Consider the following 18,756-nt stretch of genomic DNA (forward strand, 5'->3'; position numbering starts at 1 on the left):
TTTTGTTTGTTTTTGTTTTTCGGTCACACCTGGCAGTGCTCAGGGGTTACTCCTGGCTCTATGCTCAGAAATCGCTCCTGGAAGACTCGGGGGACCATATGGGATGCCGGGATTTGAACCACCGTCCTTCTGCATCTAAGGCAAATGACTTACCGCTGTGCTATCTCTCCGGTCCCTCGTCTTAATTTTTTTTATTGTTTTGTTTTGGGGTCACACCTGGCAGTGCTAGGAGATACTTCTGGCTCTGTACTCAGGTATCACTCCTGGCAGGGTTCTGGTGGGGAGACCATATAGGATTCTGGGGATTAAACCTCAGTCAGCTGCATGTAAGGCAAGTGCCTTATCTGTTATACTATTGCTCTGGCCCTGTTTCCTCGTCTTGAAAAAGGATCTACCTGGTTTACCCAGATGATTTTGAGGGTTAAGTCAGAAGCCAGTGAGGTGGAAGAATCACCTCTTTATGGCACCTACGCCCAAGGTATTTTGTAAATGTTAGCTGACAGTGGACCCTTATCACACCCTTAGGCTCCTGCTCCCCACCCACCCATTCTTTTTGTTAGTTTCTTTTTGTTTTATTTTGGTCACACCCCGAAGCACTCAGGGGCCACTCCTGGCTATACACTCAGAAATCCCTCCTGGCAGGCTCGGGGAACCATATGGAATGCCAGGATTCGAACCACCGTCCTTCTGCATGCAAGGCCTTACTGCTGTGCTATCTCTCCAACCCCAGCCACCCACCCATTCTTGAGAAGTGCTCTCACCCATGCGTGCGGGCAGCATAGGACTCAGCCACCCAGGACTAAGACAGAAGCAGACAGCTTGTTTTTTTTCCAGCTTTTATGAAAATTAATAACATTAATAATCCACCAACATAGAAAAACACACACATCCCTATATACATGGTCATTAAGTTATTAATTAGTCCCCGTATAAAACGTCTCTGCATTAGTGTCTGGGCAAAGCCCAACCAGTCCTTGGCATATTCACAGTAGCAGTCCCAGAGCTAAGCCTCAGCAGCGGGTGGGCGAGCAGACAGGAGGTGGGCAGCTGTAGGCATGGCCCGTCCCACACTCCAATGGACAAAGGGGGTCCTGGGCCCTTCCTCTCTGACTCTCCTCCTGGCACCTGGAGACTGACTATTCAGTGCATGAGCACACAGGCCCGAGTCCTCATGTGGCCGGGAGTCCAGGCCATGTGGAGTAGCTTCGGCACCTCATCGGCCCTAAAGGATGCTGGCCAGTTCTGTGGAGTCTGTGTCGGAGCAGCCAGAGCTGCTGGCCTCTTCCCTGCAAGAGCCAGAGAAGAAAGGTTGGAGGAAACAGATTTACCAATCCCTGCTCCACCTGCCTGTACCCACAGGATCAACACATCCTGGCAGAAGAATGGCTGGCAGTTTGCTCACTCCCATTTTCAGCTTTAAAACAGTTGCTCTGTTCACTGTCCCTCTTCTTTTTTTAAATCTTTCCCTTGTGGTGCAGAGTTGGAACCCAATCACTAGCGCTGAGCCACATCTCCAGCCTGTTTGTATTCTTGCTGCCCACGAGAATGCACTCTGGCCTGAACTGATGAACTGGCATGATTCACTTCAGCCTGACCTCTGGCCCTCTGAGACCACACCTGATGTCATAATACCAGGGCAGCAGCCATGTAGAGTGCCAGCCCCGAATCAGAATCCTGGGATGCAAATATGAGCTTATCCCTTAGGAGCTGGGCTAAGTCCTTCTTGCTGGATAAGCTTCTACTCCTTCATCAGAGAATCAGTATTGCTGATTCCCAGACTTCCTGGAGGACTAAAGGGCACAATGACCACATGGTCCTGAAACAAACTCATGAGGGGCAGAGATTTGGGCAATGCCTAGTGCACTGTAGGTTTCCAATGAGTCACTGTGAAATGAATACATGGACTCAACATGCTATCTGTCATACAGCTAAGGTGGTCAAGAATTGTCAGCTGTGGGGACACAGAGGTAGTTCTAAGGATTAGAAACCATGCTTTTCGTGCCGGAACCCCAGTTCATCACCAACATCTCATGACCCCCAAGCCCTACTGGAAAGCAAACCTGAGCACTATGCTGTGATTCGTTCCTGAGCACTACAGGGTGTGGCATAAAAAAGAAAAAGAAAAGAACTGTGAGCTATGGACTGGACAGTGGCTCAACAGTAGAGCATGTGCTTTCCATTCCTGAGACCTGGTTTCCATGCAGGCACCACAAAATAGAGGAACAGGAACCAGAGCTGGAAGGATGCTTGTCTTGCATTTGGCTGACCCAACATCAATCTCGGCACCCCATGTAGTCTCCTAAACCCCACCAGGAATGATCCCTGAGTGCAGATTTGGGAGTAAGCCCTGAAACACTGTTAGTTGTAGCTCAAAAAGAAATTAAAGTTTACAAAGAAAGAAAGTATTCGCTACCAGTCTTGCAAACAGGCAGTGGGGTGGGCACAGGTGGCATCCAGGGACCATGTCTGGACTTGACCATAGAAGCCAAGTTGAGGGAGTAAGTGACATGACTCACCCTCCCACCCCACCACTTCCCAGTACCCTTGCTCTCACCTCAGAGCCTGCAGGGCCTTCTTGTTCTGCCGCCGCTTCTCCTCGTCAATGGGGTACAGCTTGAAGAGCAGCAGGCCTAGCAAGATGAGGACTATGGGAGTCATGGTTACCAGCATCTTCAACGTAAACTTGACGTGTTCCGGCTGCGAACAGCCACGGGTCTGGTAGCCAGCAAAGCTGTGGGAACGGGTGGGTGGAGAGAAGTGAGATGGGGTACCTACTGTCCAGCCCTGCTCAGCCCTACCCAGATCTGTCCACTCCACACTTACTCAAGACTGAGCGTGGAGATGCCCAGCGAGACCCCAGAGGCGAACTTGGTGAAGAAGACGTAGAAGGAGAAGAAGATGGGTTCGGTCCCGTGGGACTGGGGATACTTCAAGTGGAAGTCATCAATGACATCGGGCAGCATGGACCTGCAGAGAGAGGGCACAACTGTGAGGACAACCCAGGCCTTTGTCTCTGAGAAGTCACCTCACAGGGTCTGCCGCCCTAGGGCACAAGGTCCAATGAGAAGAAGTGACCCACTCAACTCCTCAGCATAGACACATTCAGGCCCTGTTTCCCATCCTGCCAAGGTGTTCTTGCACAATTCATAACCTGGATGACTGTGCTAAGACCTACTCCACCCCACAGAATGGCCCACCACCAGAGCAGCCCACATAGAAGGGGCTTCAGATACTCACCAAGGTAGTAAGAAGGCAGCAGCTACACTGATGCCAGCAGCCACAGCCACCATGTAGGTAACAATCAGGTTACTCTCGACGGAGGCCACCAAGATGAGGAAAGGCACAGCTGACTAATGAGGAGCAGAGACAGAGAGGTGAGTCCCTCAGAGGCTCTTCCCCAGGTAACCCCAAGATTCTGCTGGCCTGGTGGTCCTTTCTGCCCCACTTACCGAGATCCCAACATACACAGCTGTCTTCTTGCCAAACCGGGTTAAGAACCACTGCCAAAAAGGAATGGTGACTGTGGCCGAGACCTGGGGTACAAGGAGGAAGGAAGGTAGGTTAGAGCCCTGTCACCCTTCTTGGCCTCCCCAGAACCCCAGAGGTCCTTCCTGCCCTGCTCAGCAGTATCTAGCATCAAGGAAGTGATTGACAGAGACTAATCTCACTTCCTGCCACTCAGGAGGTTCCACTCAGCCTCCACATAGGTGCTTTTGCTATGTCCTCTCTCTGAACATCTACCTCAAATTCTGCCCTCCTTTCTGCCTGGGACCATATGGGACACCGGGGGATCGAACCGCGGTCCGTCCTACGCTAGCGCTTGCAAGGCAGACACCTTACCTATAGCGCCACCTTCCCGGCCCCTTTTTTTTCTTTTTTAAACTTCTTCCTTTTTCATGCAGTGTGGGGGTTGAACCCAAGGCCTCAGACATGTAAAGCATGTGCTGAGTCATATCCTAGCCACTCAACTCTCTCTTTTGGTTTTCATTGGCTGGCAGCATGGTAAGACTTAGCAATGTAAGACTTACTGAGTTGATGCATGTACCAAAAGCTTTTCTTTTTCAGTCCTCCCTAAGCAATTATACGTCAGGTCCAGCCAACAATCTGGAGCCATCTCCCTCCTGCCCTCATGGATACAGGCCCATCTGGGAGACCACTCTAACCAGGCCCTAACCCTAACCCTAACCTGTCGTCCACCCTACCCTTAAGCCCAGACCCCACACTCACCATGATGGCCAGGAGCAGATTCTGGAATTCGTTGCGGAAGCCCAAAGTGTAGGTGCAAAACAAGGCAAAGTTTCCTTCCACAAGCTGGGGATGGGACAAGAGGGAGGAGGGGAACATAGAAAAACAGGTGAGATTGGAATCCCACCTCCAGGTGACATTCCTGCATTCCAAGGGACTTTGCTCAGCCCAGACACTCCTCCTGTATCTCAGGCCTTGTCCCATCTGGATACCTCTCCCAGATCAGGTCCCCAGCTTACCATGAAAGCCAACGAGGTGAAGAGGAAGCCAGCAATCAGCTTGACATATGGGCCGTGGGTCATGACCAGCCGGAGACCCCGAAGGAAAGGCATTGACTCAGCCTGCTGAGCCTCACAGGGTTCTGGGAGGCAGAGGACATAGTGAGGAAAATTCAGAGGCCCCTTTCCACTTGCAAGTCAAGAGGATGGACCCAATCACCCTGTACTAGGACTTGCACCCCTCCCCAGGGAGCCTCACCTCTCTGTTCCCGAACACCCAAGGTGAGGATGACTGCACAGATGACATAGATGGAGGCAATGACACCTGCTGCCAGCAGGTAGGCATTTTGCTGGAAAGACAAATAGAGACAAGTTGGTGTGTGATTTCACCACATTGAGTGCAGCAGCACCCAATGACCAGGGGCCACCAAGCCCTTCTCTTGGGACCTCACCATCTTTCTTTGGGAAATGGAAGAAGAATCAAACTTGTTGCTACAACCCAATGCTGGAAAAGTCTGGAATGTGTTGGACTTTGAGAACAGATTCTGAGAGCCCCAGTCATCTCACCCACCCACTCGCTCTCTGTGCCTGGGCAAATTCTTCCGCCTCTCTTGACTTGATTCCATCTCTGCTCAGTGAGCTGAGTCCCAGCTTGCCTGTCTATCACCCCACATGCAGTGACCACTGCACCACCCCCACTCCCTACCCTGCAGGGGCTCACCGTTTCTTTAGGTGAGGTGGTAACGTTTGTGCGGTTGGCCGGTGTGGAATCATTGGCTCTCTCGAGACAAGGCGTATCCGCTTGTCCCACGATTTGTCCCTGGATTGCTGTGCCCAGCACTGTGCCCAGAACCTCCACAGTCATCCCTGTGCAGAGAAATAGAGATCTTTGAGGAGGGAGTCTCACTTGAGGACCCCTCAGGAAAGGTCAATTGTAGCCCAGGTGACAGTGACAACAGCAGGCAGGGTGAGTACAGGGAATGAGGTTGATGGCACCTTGGTTTAAATTCATAGTCTTGCTGTATAACTTTTAACTTTTAGCAAGAAGATGGATGGATTGTGGGGTTGTTTTTTGTGTTTGTTTATTTGTTTAGTTTTGAGGTCATAGTCCAGGTTGTTTGGGAGCTCAGGGGACCATGCAGTGCCAGGGATGAAACCCAGGGCTCCTGCAGGCAAAGCATATGCTCCCGCCCTTTATGCTACCTCCCCAGGCCAGACTGTCATTTTTTCTTATTAATATTTAGCATTTTATATATAAAAAAAGACCAGACTCTTCACCAGTGCAACATTTCCATCACCAATGTCCCAAGTGTTCCTCCTCCCTACCCCACACCGGCCTGTACCAGACTGTTATTTTTAAGATAGTTTCCTATCCAAGAGCAGAGATAAGAACTGGGCCACAAGGAAAGCAAGATGGCAGGAGAGAAAGAGACCCCATGGGAACAGGTGTTGGAGACTCACGATATGCAGTGGCAGAATCCCGCTCGCTCTGCTCTGTGCTGATGAACATGGTGAGTGCTGAGTAGGGAACATGGAAGCACTGGGACAGAAAAGAGGTCCTTGGCCAATCAGATATGGCCAGAGAATCACAGCTCCCACCCTAAAGGCTCCAGGGACTGCCCTTAGCCCTCCCCGCAAGACACCTGGGGCTGGGGTTCCACTCACCGTGACCAGTGACTGAAAGAGACAATAGAAAAGCAGGTACCACAGCCACTCGCCCTGTGGGAAGTCAGGCACGAACCAGATGAGGAAGTAGGCAATGATGGCCAGGGGCGTGGAAAAGATGATCCTGAGGAAGGGGAGGGTCTGAGTAGGAGGTGGGGGCCAACCCCAGGATTCAAACCCTCCACACTGCATGCCCAAGGAGAAAGAAATCCCAGATACCCCCCTGCCCCAATCTATCCATGGTAGGTCTTTGGGAAAAATACTGATGGCTGAGGCCAGAGAGCTGGCTAGGACGGAGGCCCTAGACCAAAATTCTGAGCATAAATGCATGAGGCAACACCTGATTTGATGTCTCCCTAGAAGGAAGGTCTCAAAGTAGACATTTCCTATGGACTGGGGAACTGAGAATAGAAGTCATGGCCTCCCAGAGCAGGAAGGAGCAGGACCAACACATGTTCATGTGAGTACACACAGACAGACAGACAGACAGACAGACAGACAGACACACACACACACACACACACACACACACACTGCAGATGGTATAGGAAACTCAAAACAAAGTGATTCTGGGGCCAGAACGATAGCACAGTGGTAGGGCATTTGCCAACCATAGACAGACCCTGGTTTGATTTCTGGCATCCCATATGGTCCCCTGAGCCTCCCAGGAGAAATTTCTGAGCACAGAGCCAGGAGTAACTCATGTGCCACTGGATGTGACCCAAAAACCCAAACAACTCCCCCCAAAAAACCCAACTAGTCATTCTAGAGCAATAGTATAGCTGGTAGGGTGTTTGCCTTGCACACAGCCTCCCCAGGATTAATCCCTAGCATCCCTCTGGTCATGAACTCTACCAGTAGGTCAGGGTTCTAGTTCTAGTCCTGAGTAGAATATACTCCTGTAAGGCGAGGAGTAACCCTAAAAATAAGCAACCATACAAAACAAAAGCATTTCTTCTGGGGCAGATAGGCCTGGTGAAGTGACTAAGGGGGGGCTGTGAATGTCTGCCTTTGAGCCACACCACACCACAGGTGCTCACTTTCCTCATTTGTAACAATGGCAGTGTGGTGCAATGCGATGGTACAAGGCGCTTGAAACCAACTTCAGTGATTTACTTTGGGTTCTGCTTAAAAGAGGACAATACTGCCCTGAGGAGGCTAGGGTTGGAGATGTGTGTAGTAGCTTGGGTGTAATTGGGAGGTGCTCTTTGTTTGCTTGAAGAAGACAGATTTCTGGGACTGAGGTGTGGGTGGCACTGAGTAACTCTTTTTCTAAAAGAAGTAAGCCAGACATCTAGGAATTTATGAACTAACTAGATCCTGGGTGAGTTACTTAGTTCTTTCTGAGGCTCATTTTCTCATGAGAAAATGAGAATACTATTAACACCTGCTCTACACTCAACATTTGTTCAAGAAACAGCTAGGCACCATCTGTGATCTATTTTCCTGAGATGCTTTAGGGAACAGAGAAGACAACAGTCATGACTTTGCAAAATTTATATTCCATTCAGGAAACAAATGCCCAACACAACTGAAAAAATATACACATTGTTCAGCCTTTAGAAAGGAGTGAAGTTCATAAATCAAAGGGCTAGTTCAGGAGTTTGAGTGCATGTGCCCAATCTCCGGTTGGACCCTTTGCCCCACTTGACCTCCTAAGCACTGCTGGATGTAGCAATGGAAGCTCCCAGCACCACTGGAGTTTTCTGATGGACCCTCTCATTGCAAAGTCTAAGTAACACTACATCCTTGAGCTCCCACATCGAGCTATCTAGTCCATTTGATGCCGAATCACTGGGAGTATTTCTGGGTCCCTGAACATAACTTGGGAGTCCCTTGTGTAGGAAGGAAGGAAGGGAGGGAGGGAGAGAGGGAAAGAGGGAAGGAGTGAAGAAGGAAGAAGGGGAGAAGGGAAGGGGAAGAGGGAAGGGAGGAAGGGAGGGAGGGAGGGAGGGAGGGAGGGAGGGAGGAAGGAAGGAAGGAAGGAAGGAAGGAAGGAAGGAAGGAAGGAAGGAAGGAAGGAAGGAAGGAAGGAAGGAAGGAAGGAAGGATATTCTGATTCATGGGTCCATACAGATGAATCTTGCTTTTTGTGGGGAGGGGCACATCTGGCAATGTTAAGGGGTCATTCTTGGCTTTGCAATCAGGAATTACTCCTGGTGGTGCTTGGGAGACCATATGTGATGCTGGGAATTGAACTTGGGTGACTACATGCAAGGCAAGCACCCTGCCCACTGTACTATCTCTCCAGCCCATACAGTTGAATCTTGAGGACATGATGGAGAAAGAAATGAGTAATATATAAAACAAGCTCTTTGTGACTCGCTTCTATCTGATATTCAGTCAAATTCATAGGACAGTAAAAAGGAGGGAAATTTTCTAGGCTTTTGTAATACTGATGATGGAGAGGAAAAACTGGAAATTAGCTTTGAAATGGGTAAGAGTTTCAATGTGAAGGATGAAAAAGAGATGGAGATGGATGATAGAGTTTTTCAGACAACAGCATGATTACACTAAATGGTACAGAAAAAGAAGACTTAAAATGATTCTTTTACTTTGGTTGTTTTGGGTGCCAGGGATTGAACCAGGGCTTATACATATAAGGCAGGAACTCCTCTGAGGACATCTATTCCCAGTCATAAATGGTACATTTTATCAAGTATATTTTACAACAATTCTTATTTGTTTGTTTGGGTATATTTTTTAAAGTGATGCAAAATAGTTTTAGTGAAAGAAACTTTGAGAATTATGGTGAGAAAGGAGGCCAGAGCAATAGTACAACAGGTAAGGCACTTGTCTTGCATGAAACCCACTGGGGTTCAATCTCCAGCACCCCATATAGTTCTTGGAAAATTACCAGGAGTAATTCCTAAATGCAGAGCATTATCAGGGATTACAAAAAAAAATGTATGAGAGGATAAAAAGAGAAAGGTACATATTCAAAGAGAAAATACAGATTTCTCCAGAGGGGGGAAAATGGTTTTCTGTAGGTTTTTTGTTTTTGATTTTTGAGCTCTGCTCAGTGGTGATGAGGGGTTACTTCTGACTCTGTGCTGGAGCAAGTATGTGGTATCAAGGATCAATCCAGGTCTCCCACATGCAAAGTCTGTGCTCCAGCCTATTGAGCTAGCTCTCAGGTCCCATTATCATAAATTATATAAGATTATTATCTACAACAGTACCTAATAAAAAATTAGTACTTTTTTTTAATTAAGGGACTGGAGAGATAGAGGATAGGGCATTTGCCTTCCACACATCAGACCTTGGTTCAATCATCAGAATCCAGTATGAGTCCTCAAGCATTTCTGGGAGTGATCTATCCCTAAATGCAGATCCAGGTGTTAAGCCCCAGGCACTATCAAGTGTAATTAAAAAAGAGTAAAATTTATATAAATATAATAGAATGGGTGTGTGGCTCAGCAATAAATCATGTGCCTTACATAAATCCCTGGGTCCAATCCCTGACACTGCCAAAAAATGAAGTTATATAACATCAGGGGGCAAGTGAAATAGAGAAAAGAATGCAGGCTAAAGGGGATTTGGAATAGTAGAGCACAACTCACTTTCTTTCACCAAAATATCACATATGTGCCAGTTTGGCTGAGGAGGGAGCTGGCCATGCACACTGAAGGAAGCACAGGGTGGCCAGGGGGACTTTCATCACAAAAAGTCCCCAATGGGGGTAGGGCGGTGGCAGTCTGATGAATAGCCAGGGGACCCATAAAGTTTAGCAGAGTGAGCAAGGGAGAAGGAACTAGAAGTTTGAGAGGAAATGGGATAATGGGCTGTAAAGGGCCTGACAGTCCATGATAAAGATTTTGATTCTACTTCACAAGGTTGAAGAAAGATTTTGCTTTGTTGTTGTTTTTGTTGTTGTTCTTTGGGCCACACCCAACCATGCTTAGGGATCACTACTAGCAGGGTTTGGGGAACCATATGTGATGGTGACAGAGGATGGAATTCGAGTTAGCCACAGGACAGGAAAGAGCCTTTTCCACTCTACTATCTCTCCAGCACAGGGTTGAAGTAGTTTTGAGATTTAAGTAAGATGATAATTTTTTCAACCTTTCTCTTCCTCCTCCTGTAGGCTCACACCAGCTGTCCTAGCCAGCTGATAATTTTAAATGGAAGCACAGTGGGCTTGAACAATAGTCCAAAGGATGAGTGAATGTGCCTGGCATGCAAAAGGCCCTGAGTGCAATCCTTAGCACTGTCTGCCCCCAAGACATCACTGGGTTTATTCCTGGTGGCCCCCAACACTGCTGGGCCTGAGCAGTACTGCATCATCAGACCCTAGCACTGAACCATTAAGTTTTGTACCTCTTGGCAAACTTCACCAGGAACGGCCCCGGAATCCCCTGTGAAAATGCTGGGGAGGCCCTACCCACAGAAATTATTTGCAGCTAAAAATAAGATAGGTCAATGGCCTTTGTATTCACTACTGGGAGTGTCCCCCAAACACAGAACTGGGAATAGCATCCAAGCCCGGCCAGGTTTGGCCACCAAACAAAAAAACTAAATACAAACAAAAGGCAGGGGGCCGGCAATAGCACAACGGTAGGAAGTTAGCCTTGCATGCGGCCAACCTTGGATGGACCCCGGTTCAATTCCCAGCATCCCATATGGTCCTCCGAGCCTGCCAGGAGCGACTTCAGAGTGCAGTGCTTGGAGTAACCCCTGAGCGCTGCCGGGTGTGCCACCGTCCCCCCCCCCCCCAAAATGTAGAGGTTGGATGACAGTGAGTATTTGTGATGACTGTCACCCAGAAAAAGGTCAGTGGGAATCCAGTCCCAGGCCTCCCACTAGAGGCTGAAAAGTCCAAGGACAGTGTCTGTCTTCCTAGTTGAAAGAAGGGAGTCTAGATGCTCAAAAAGCTTTGGGGCTGGTCTCAGGCAGAGAAAAGAGTGGACCACAAGGTTCTGGAACCCCAAAAGATGTGGCAACTTCCTACAGTGAAAGGAGAAGGAAGGAATGTGGGTCCCCAGGCCCTACGGGTGTGGCCACCACCATTAGGAAGTCCCTGGGCCCGGACGTGACCCAGCTCCACTCACACACATGGGGTGGGGGACTGCCACCAAGAGTTCCTGGGGGGCCGGCAGGTGAGGACTTGTACCCCCACGCGGTGCTAATCAGGAATCAGCCTGCAGGGCCCGCAGCGGCTTTCACCAAGAGGCAGACGCGGCCCTACCTGCCTGGTAAGAGGCCCTGGGGTGGCCCTACCCATGGGAGGGCCGCCCTCCCTTCTCCTGCGTCCACGTGTCTCTGCAGAGAACCAGCCCTCCTGTCTCTCCATCCTCTCCAGGCAAGCAGCGACCCGGAGGAATCGGTGACTGTGAGGAACCGGGGCGCTGCCGGGCAGGGCTGGCCCGGGCGCTGCCTCCCATTGGCTGCACCCCCATGAGGCGATGTGGCAGCAGGGCCCCGCCTCCCATCAACTGCCCGGAAGGCGGGTACAGGGCTTAGCTTGCTGGGAGTTCCTAGCAGCGGGCCCAGGTAGCCTGGCTTTCTTGCCCTGGCCCTGACGTCTGGATCAAAGGCCCCAACTTGGGCCTTCGCCAGAGATGGGCGGGACGGTGGTGCAAGGGGGGCCTCGTGGGAAAGGAAGCTGTTGGGGGACCGGAGACTTGGGGGAGAGCTTTGAAGACCGGAGATCAGGTATGGGCACCCCTTGGGCAGGAAGGCGCCCACTTGAGCCTTGATGGGCTGGAGATGAAAGGGGCATGTCCCTCTCCCTCCACCCAGCAGGATGTCCTGGAGGGAGCCAGAACACCAGCCCCTGTCAGCGCCCTTTGCATCTGATACTGGACCACCTCTCCCACCTTGCCCTTGAACCCAAGGCTCAGGAGAGCAGGCTTTGTACTGAGGGAAAAAAGACAATTCCATCTCGTCCCAGGGGCCAGAGATTATGAGCCTGTGAGCCCAAGAATAGATTTTATTACCCCCCACCCTTGCCCCACCAGAAAAGTCACTCTGAAGAACTGCCAAATGAGATAGAGCTTACTCTGTGCCAGGCACAATTCCGAAAGCACATAAAGAGACATTTCATCCTCCCCACATGCCCGCGGGAGCTAGGAGAAATGATCACTGCCCTCCTACAGCAAAAGAAATCTGAGGCCCAGCGACATCAGGTGACAGTTGGACAGGGTGACGTAGGACTCAGGTGTCTCGTGCGCTATCACTGTGCCACCTCTGCCACGTGGAGAGTGACAATACAGGAGGCAGATCCCAGCTTTATGGAAGGGACTGGACTCCGGGAAGCAATCAGGCCCTGGCAATCTAGCACTTTGGCCAGTCTGGGAATGAACTGGCAGGGCACTCCAGTGCACAAGTTTAGGGCAGCTCAGGCCGCAGTTGGTATTTCAACATTCAGAGCTTGGGTTACCTCATCCCTTTTCACCCTCCCATGGATGACAAGTCAGAGTCAGATGGAAGGACTGATGATATGCTGGAAGTCCTGTCCACAGTCCCCTTGAGAGGGAGTCTATTTTACTTACCAGGGCATGAGGCGGCCCAGGGGAGTCCAGGAGGATTTGCTAATGCAGAAGCCCACCAGGGGGTCTGTGAAGGCATCCCAAGCTCTGCCCACAAACAGGATGATGGAAGCATAGAAAGGGCTCACCTGGAATAAGAAAGAAGAAAAAAAAAAAATGACCCCTTCATCTTTCTCTCCATCTCAATGCTCACAGAAGCAGGGGGCGCCTCCCCACTTCAGCCAGGCCCTTGTGGCCCTGAGCTTCTCTCACCTAAGTTTTCACATCTACAGTCACCTTGTTCATCACTGTGTCTTCTAAGAACCTTGCCCAGATCTGAAATCCTTCCTTCCATTGGCCTGGAAAATACTCCCTCTAATTAGAATCTGGGTCTCAAACTTGCGGCCCGTGAGCCCGTTTGCGGCCCTGCCCTAGAGGAATCTATTTTTTGTTTTGTTTTGTTTTAGTTGTTTGGGTCACACCCCCCAATGTTCAAGGCTTACTACTGACTTTGCACTCAAAGATCACCCTGACTTTGCCTCCTGTGGCCCCCAGGTAAATTGAGTTTGAGACCCCTTCTCACCTCCTTAGTGCTCAGCCACCTGAAATCTGAAGTGGCATTTGCTGGGTGACCACAACAGGCCTCAATCTGTATAAGAGGTGCTGGAATTCCTGATTTACAAGGTTAAAGTGTCATCTTAGATGTGAAAAGCGCCCATAAATGCTTTAAAAAGTGGACTTGGAGAAGATCCAGGGAGACAATTCAAGGAGCTAGTGCTTAGGCTTTGCAAGCTGGAGGGTCTAAGTTCTGTTCCCAATACCAAATGGTCCCCTGAGCACAGCTAAGAGCAACTACCCTAGTATCAAGCCAGGAATAGTCCCTAAGAGCTAATGGGAATTATTGTTAGCAAAAGCAAACAAACAAAAAACAAAATATATCCTGGGAGAGAAAATTCAAAGGGTTAATGCATATGCTTTGCATGCAGAAGGCCCAGGTTGGATTCCCAGAACAACCTGGTCCCTGGAGCACCACCAAGGAGCAGCCCCCAAACACAAAGCCGAGAGTAGCCTCAATCACTTCCAGATATTTCCTTACTTCTCTTTCCCACCAAAAAAGATACCTGGAGCTGGAAGTGAGGGTTACTAGTAAAAAATAAGCCTTGAATGATGAAGACTCTGAGTCTAATCCTCCAGTGTACCATCCCCAGTGCCATAGGATGTCCCTCTACAACTACTAAAAAAATGGCCTATGGAGGGAAGGGGAGGAGAACCCCGAAAAAAAATTTAAAAAGTGGTCTAGGCAGGAGAGATAGTACAAGAGTTAAGGTGCTTGCCTTGAACACAGCTGACCCTGGTACCACATATGATCCCCTGCCAAGTATAAGTAAGTCCTGACAGGAGTACTCCTCACACACGATTGCCTTTAGAGTTGGAGAAATAGTAGAGTAGGTCAGGCACTTGCCATGCACACTGATGACCCAGCTCCAATCCCTGGGACTCTATGTGATTCCCTGAACCCCATCAGAATAATAGATTCTGATCATATGATCCTGATCATAGAGTCAGGAGTAAGGCCTGACCACTTAGGACAACTTCTCTGGTTCCGGCTCATCGACCATGGCCCAGTCATTGCTTTCGTTCCAACAAGCAGGAAACTCATGGCCTCATTACACTGCGGTGTAACATTTATGACTATAGTTCACCCTCTGACTCCAGGTTCCTCATGTTCCCACTCAGGGCCCAGCCCAGGGGAATTGCTCAAAAATTAGCTGAGCTGCTGGAGAGATAGTAGCACAGACAGGATGTTTGTCTTGCATGTGGCCAACCTGGGTTATATTCCCAGAACCCAACATGGTCCCCCATGCCCACCAGGAGTGATTATAGAATGTAGAGCTCAGAATATAGAGCCCTTGTGTGTGGCCCTCCAAAAAAAAATGGTCTGAGGAGTTAAAGAGATAGTAGAGCAAGTAGGGTCACTTGCCTTGCATCCAGCCAACTTGGGTTTGATCCCCAGCATCCCATATGGCCTCCTCTGAGCACTACCAAGAGCAACTTCTGAGTACCAAGCTAGGAGTAGCCCTTGGATCACAAAACCACCCACCCTCTCCCTAAAAAAAAAAACACAAAAAAACAAAAAAAACAAGCTAGCTGAGGGCTAAAGAGATTACATTAGTTCAATGGGTTGAAGAATATCTTTGCATATAGAAACCCCCTGGTTCAATCCTGTACTGCCTGGTCCTCCAGTACTACCAGGAACATCTTCTGAGGGACTGAAGAGATAGCCCAGTAGGTAAGATGCTTGTCTTGCCTGTGGCTGACCTGGGTTCCATTTTTGACATGCTATATGATCCCCTGACACTACCAGGAGTAAGCTCTGAGGTTCGATTGGTATTAGTACCACAGGTAGGATGTTTGTTTTGCATGTGGACAATCTGGGTTCGATTCCCAGCATCCCACATGGTCCCCCATGCCATGTTTCCCAAACAAAATAAAAGGAACAGCCCTTGAGCATTGAACAGAATTAGCCCCTGAAAAAAAAAATGCATGGCCCCCAAATAAACAAATAAAACATAGCTAAATGATGGGGGCCACGAAGATAGCTCAAAGGTCTGAAACACATGCTTTGTATGCATAAGGCCCAGATTCAATCCCCAAGTAGTTCCACTCCCTGAAAATTGCCAAGAGCAACTTCCATGTACCATACACAACACTGCAGGTGGCCCCAAAACTAAAAATGCTAGTTGGATGAAATCATATCTCTATTCTGGGGTTCAGCGTCTTCCCCTTACAAAAGGAGACAGCCCAGATGCCTTGCTTATAAATATACTCAGATAATACAGAACAAGACAGCACAACTGCTGAGAGAAGACAAATTTTCAGGATTCCCAGTCACTGGCCAAGCTTCTTAAAGCAAAGAAAAACCCCACATTACCCCATGTATCCTCCTAGTCAAAGACCCTGTATATTAGCTACCCTACCCTAGCCTATCCCTATTCTGCCCACTACTATGACTGTGTACCACAAGTAAAAAGTGGTTGCCCTTCCACCAACGCCTGGTGATGTCCACTACCCCCTAAGCTAAGCCAGTTTACTCCTGTCCAGCAGGGACACGGTGTACCTGTCTCTTCTAAGAACACTGCCAGAGCGGCTCAGTTGCTCTTGCTAGGCAAGTAGGAGCTGTCTGACCTTGCCAATCAAGACTCCTGTAGCAGATAGACTCCCCTTCTGGACTCTTTTCAAAGCCGTCTTAGGTCTCATTCAGTGAGCAAGCAGGATTCCCTGCCCCCATTCACGATGGGAAAAACTAAACCAACCTTCCCAGGAATCTTTAATCTTTCCCACCACTAGAACATACTCACCTGAGCCACATCCAGTAGGTAGATCTGCAGGAAGAACCCTAAGGCACAGCCTGTCACCTGGTAGGGGGCTCCTCCAACTGCGTAGCAAAGCTTGTTGCAAATGGACAACTGCTTTTTCTTCTTTGGTTCTTTCTGGGAAGAAGAGGAAAGAAAGAGGAAAAAATGAGAACAGATCTAAGATCTTGGCATCTATCCTAGATGGTTCCAGAAATTCAGAAGGTCCAGCCCCCTGTGGTCCAGAACAAAGGGAAGGGCTCTTGCCTTGCACATGGCCAACCCAGATTCAACCCCCAATCATCACATACTGTCCTTCAGCCCTATTTATTATCCCTGAGTGCAGAATCAAGAGGAAGACCAAGTAGTAGTACCCCGAGTACCATGGGGTGTGACTTCCAAAACAAAGCAAAAACAATAAAGGATCTGCCCCAAAGTCAAGAGTATCAAGAAGAATAAAGTGTCTTGTCCTGATCCCACCTAGAGAGATCCCACTTCCCAAGAACAAGGAGAGGTATATTCTTTCTTCTTAGGAACCTAGAAAGGTGGGTGGGGTAGCACTGAGGAAGTTAGTACTATCGCTAAGTTCCTTTTAAAGATTGAGGCTTAGAGGCTCAGAGCTATAGTACAGTAGGTAAGACATTTGTCTTGCACGTGGCCAATCCAAATTTGAGCCCTGGCAGCCCACCAGGAGTAATTCCTCAGCGCAGAGACAAAAGTAAGCCCTGTGCACAGCAGGATGTGTCTAATCTCTGCCCCCCCCCAAAAAAAGCCCTCAAAGATAAAGGGACAAAAAAAAAAAAAAGAGAGAGATAGAGGGATAACGTGCTCCAGAAAACTATCTCTAACCTATGCCAGCAGCCACAACCTGAAAATCCACTTTCTCCCAAGAATGGCTAAACCTAGCCCTAGCTCCCACGCTGCCACCCAGGCTCAGAGGCCAGGAGACAGACACCTGCCTGCAAGATGAGGGCTCTAGAGAGCAGTAGGGGGGCCCAGTCCTGCAGGCTGCTAGCACAGCTGTTCTTCCCATCTGTCTCAGAGCGTCCCTAACCCCTAGAGGCACCCAGAGCTTCAGGAAACTGGGGGGCGGGGGCCTCCCCTCACCTCCCCCCATCTCCATGGGGAACTTCTAGGAGAAGGGGGAGAAAGCCTCAAGGTATCAAAAGCTCTCTGAGGGTGGGGCACCGGGGAGGGCTGAGATCTCAGGAAAGTAGGGATTACTCATACACAGTAGCAGTATAATTCCTTCCCTGGCTTCTTCCAAGTTAAAAAAAAAAAAAAATGGAAAGAAAAAGGCAGTGTCGCGGGTCCCCTCCCCATCCCAGCTCCCCCAAGCAGGTGTTTATAGCTGGGATCCCTCCCCAGGGCCAACAGATTTCATCCGGTACTTGATCAGTAAGACACAAAAACTCCCTCCAAGCCACCACGCGCACCCCAAAGGCGCGGGAGGAGAACGGCTCCTTTAAGAGCAGAGCCCTTGTTCTTATGAATGAACTTGAGCGGCCCTCACGGTGGAGTCAAAACTGGAATGCAGGCAGGCATGTGGCCCAGGCCAGGAGTAGGGGGCGAGAGATGGGGGGTTGGGGGTCCCACGTGGAGGTTTTCCCCGGCAATCTGGGGATTTAAAACTGGCATTTTAGGGAGACAAACCTAAGCCACTGGTAGCTTAGAAGAAGAATCCAGAGAGGGAGAGAGCCGGGCACCACGTTAACACTGCCGGAGAAGGAGGAGGAGATGTTGAGATGGGAGTGGGCCTAAGGGGGTGCCGGCACCCACTCACCCTCCTTATCACCCTCTGCCTGGGGGGACACACTTGGGCCGTCACCTCCTCGTGGATCTGCCTGTGCTTGGCTAACCCATCCTAGAACCATGCCTCTCTCCATGACGCACCCATCTGGACCGGCCCCTCATTTCCCCCCTTGGACCCCACGCGTGGTAAATGGATGGAGGGACGCTCACCTTCGCCTGGACCGGCCGTTCCCCGGTTGGAAGGATGCCGGTGGGCAGCAGTCCGGTGGCGGACCCGGTCTCGGCACCTTCCCCTTTGGCCATGACCCGTGGGCCACGCCGCCGGCAAGTGGGACCCCGGGATGCAACTGCGCTCCGTGGGCCTCTGCTGCTGCCTGGACTCCCGCTCTCGCAGGAGCGGCCGCCACCACGATCCGATCGCTGCGAACTCGCTAATAGTTACCGGGCCGGCAGCCGGTGAAGCTCAGTCCCGAGCACACGCCCCCTTGTTCTTCTTAAAGCTTCTCCCCGGCCCGGCCGGCCAATCCCGAGCCCGCCAGCAGCCGCCACCAATCACCGCCTCCGCCGGCCTCCCTCCAGCCCCCGGGGGCCGAGCTGCTCCGAGTCTCAGCCACGTTCCCTAAGCCCCGGAAATCGCCCTGCGGCTAGGCTACCGAGGGAGGCTGGCCGACTCAACTGACCCACCCGCCACTCACACGCGAGGAAACGGTCATCCAGACCATCAGATGGCCTGCCCAGGTCGCCCAGAGTGAGTCCTCCCCACCCCAAATCGGACCTGTACCCTAAGTCTTCTCTGATCACCAGGCCCCGGGAAGATTGTGGGGTGTCCCACATGGCTGATTGCCCTCTTTCAAATCCAGTTAGGGCCAGAGAGGTGACACAATGCGCTGGCCTTACAGTTTTGCACGCTGGAAGCCCCAGTTTGATCCTTGCTTGCACTTTTTTAAGAATCGTGTTCCCTTTCCCTTCCTCCCCCTCACCTCCAGGAGTAGCCCCAGAGCACCTTAGGCTGTAGCCCATAAAATAATAATTAGGATAATGATGATCATCATA

General features: G+C 50.2%; 1 protein-coding gene across 2 annotated transcripts; it reads right to left on the minus strand.

Annotated features, from left to right (window-relative positions):
- Positions 1 to 819: 819 nt before the first annotated feature.
- On the minus strand, positions 820 to 18,138 carry MFSD2A (MFSD2 lysolipid transporter A, lysophospholipid). 2 transcript variants are annotated; one of them, XM_049774789.1, is made up of 14 exons: positions 17,914 to 18,138; positions 15,958 to 16,089; positions 12,623 to 12,747; positions 6,129 to 6,252; positions 5,925 to 6,003; positions 5,185 to 5,330; positions 4,723 to 4,813; positions 4,485 to 4,606; positions 4,228 to 4,311; positions 3,450 to 3,533; positions 3,238 to 3,350; positions 2,824 to 2,967; positions 2,555 to 2,731; positions 820 to 1,286 (listed from the first exon to the last, which is right to left on the minus strand). In XM_049774789.1, exons 1-14 carry the CDS (start codon positions 18,004 to 18,006, stop codon positions 1,223 to 1,225), a joined length of 1,578 nt encoding a protein of 525 aa, XP_049630746.1. In that variant the 5' UTR covers positions 18,007 to 18,138; the 3' UTR covers positions 820 to 1,222. The 2 variants fall into 2 exon arrangements, with proteins under 2 accessions (XP_049630746.1, XP_049630748.1); XM_049774791.1 differs by having other exon boundaries at positions 12,623 to 12,792.
- Positions 18,139 to 18,756: the final 618 nt, after the last annotated feature.

The sequence above is a fragment of the Suncus etruscus genome, chromosome 6, assembly GCF_024139225.1.
Source record: "Suncus etruscus isolate mSunEtr1 chromosome 6, mSunEtr1.pri.cur, whole genome shotgun sequence".
NCBI lineage: Eukaryota > Metazoa > Chordata > Mammalia > Eulipotyphla > Soricidae > Suncus > Suncus etruscus.

Coding starts and splice junctions, on each gene's coding strand:
- MFSD2A (XM_049774791.1), bottom strand. CDS start 18,006: ATGGCCAAAGGGGAAGGTGCCGAGACCGGGTCCGCCACCGGACTGCTG. Junction 3,534..4,227: donor ATCTGCTCCTGGCCATCATG/GTGAGTGTGGGG, acceptor CTTGTACCCCAG/GTCTCGGCCACAGTCACCAT. Junction 1,287..2,554: donor AAGGCCCTGCAGGCTCTGAG/GTGAGAGCAAGG, acceptor TGGCTCTTGCAG/GGAAGAGGCCAGCAGCTCTG.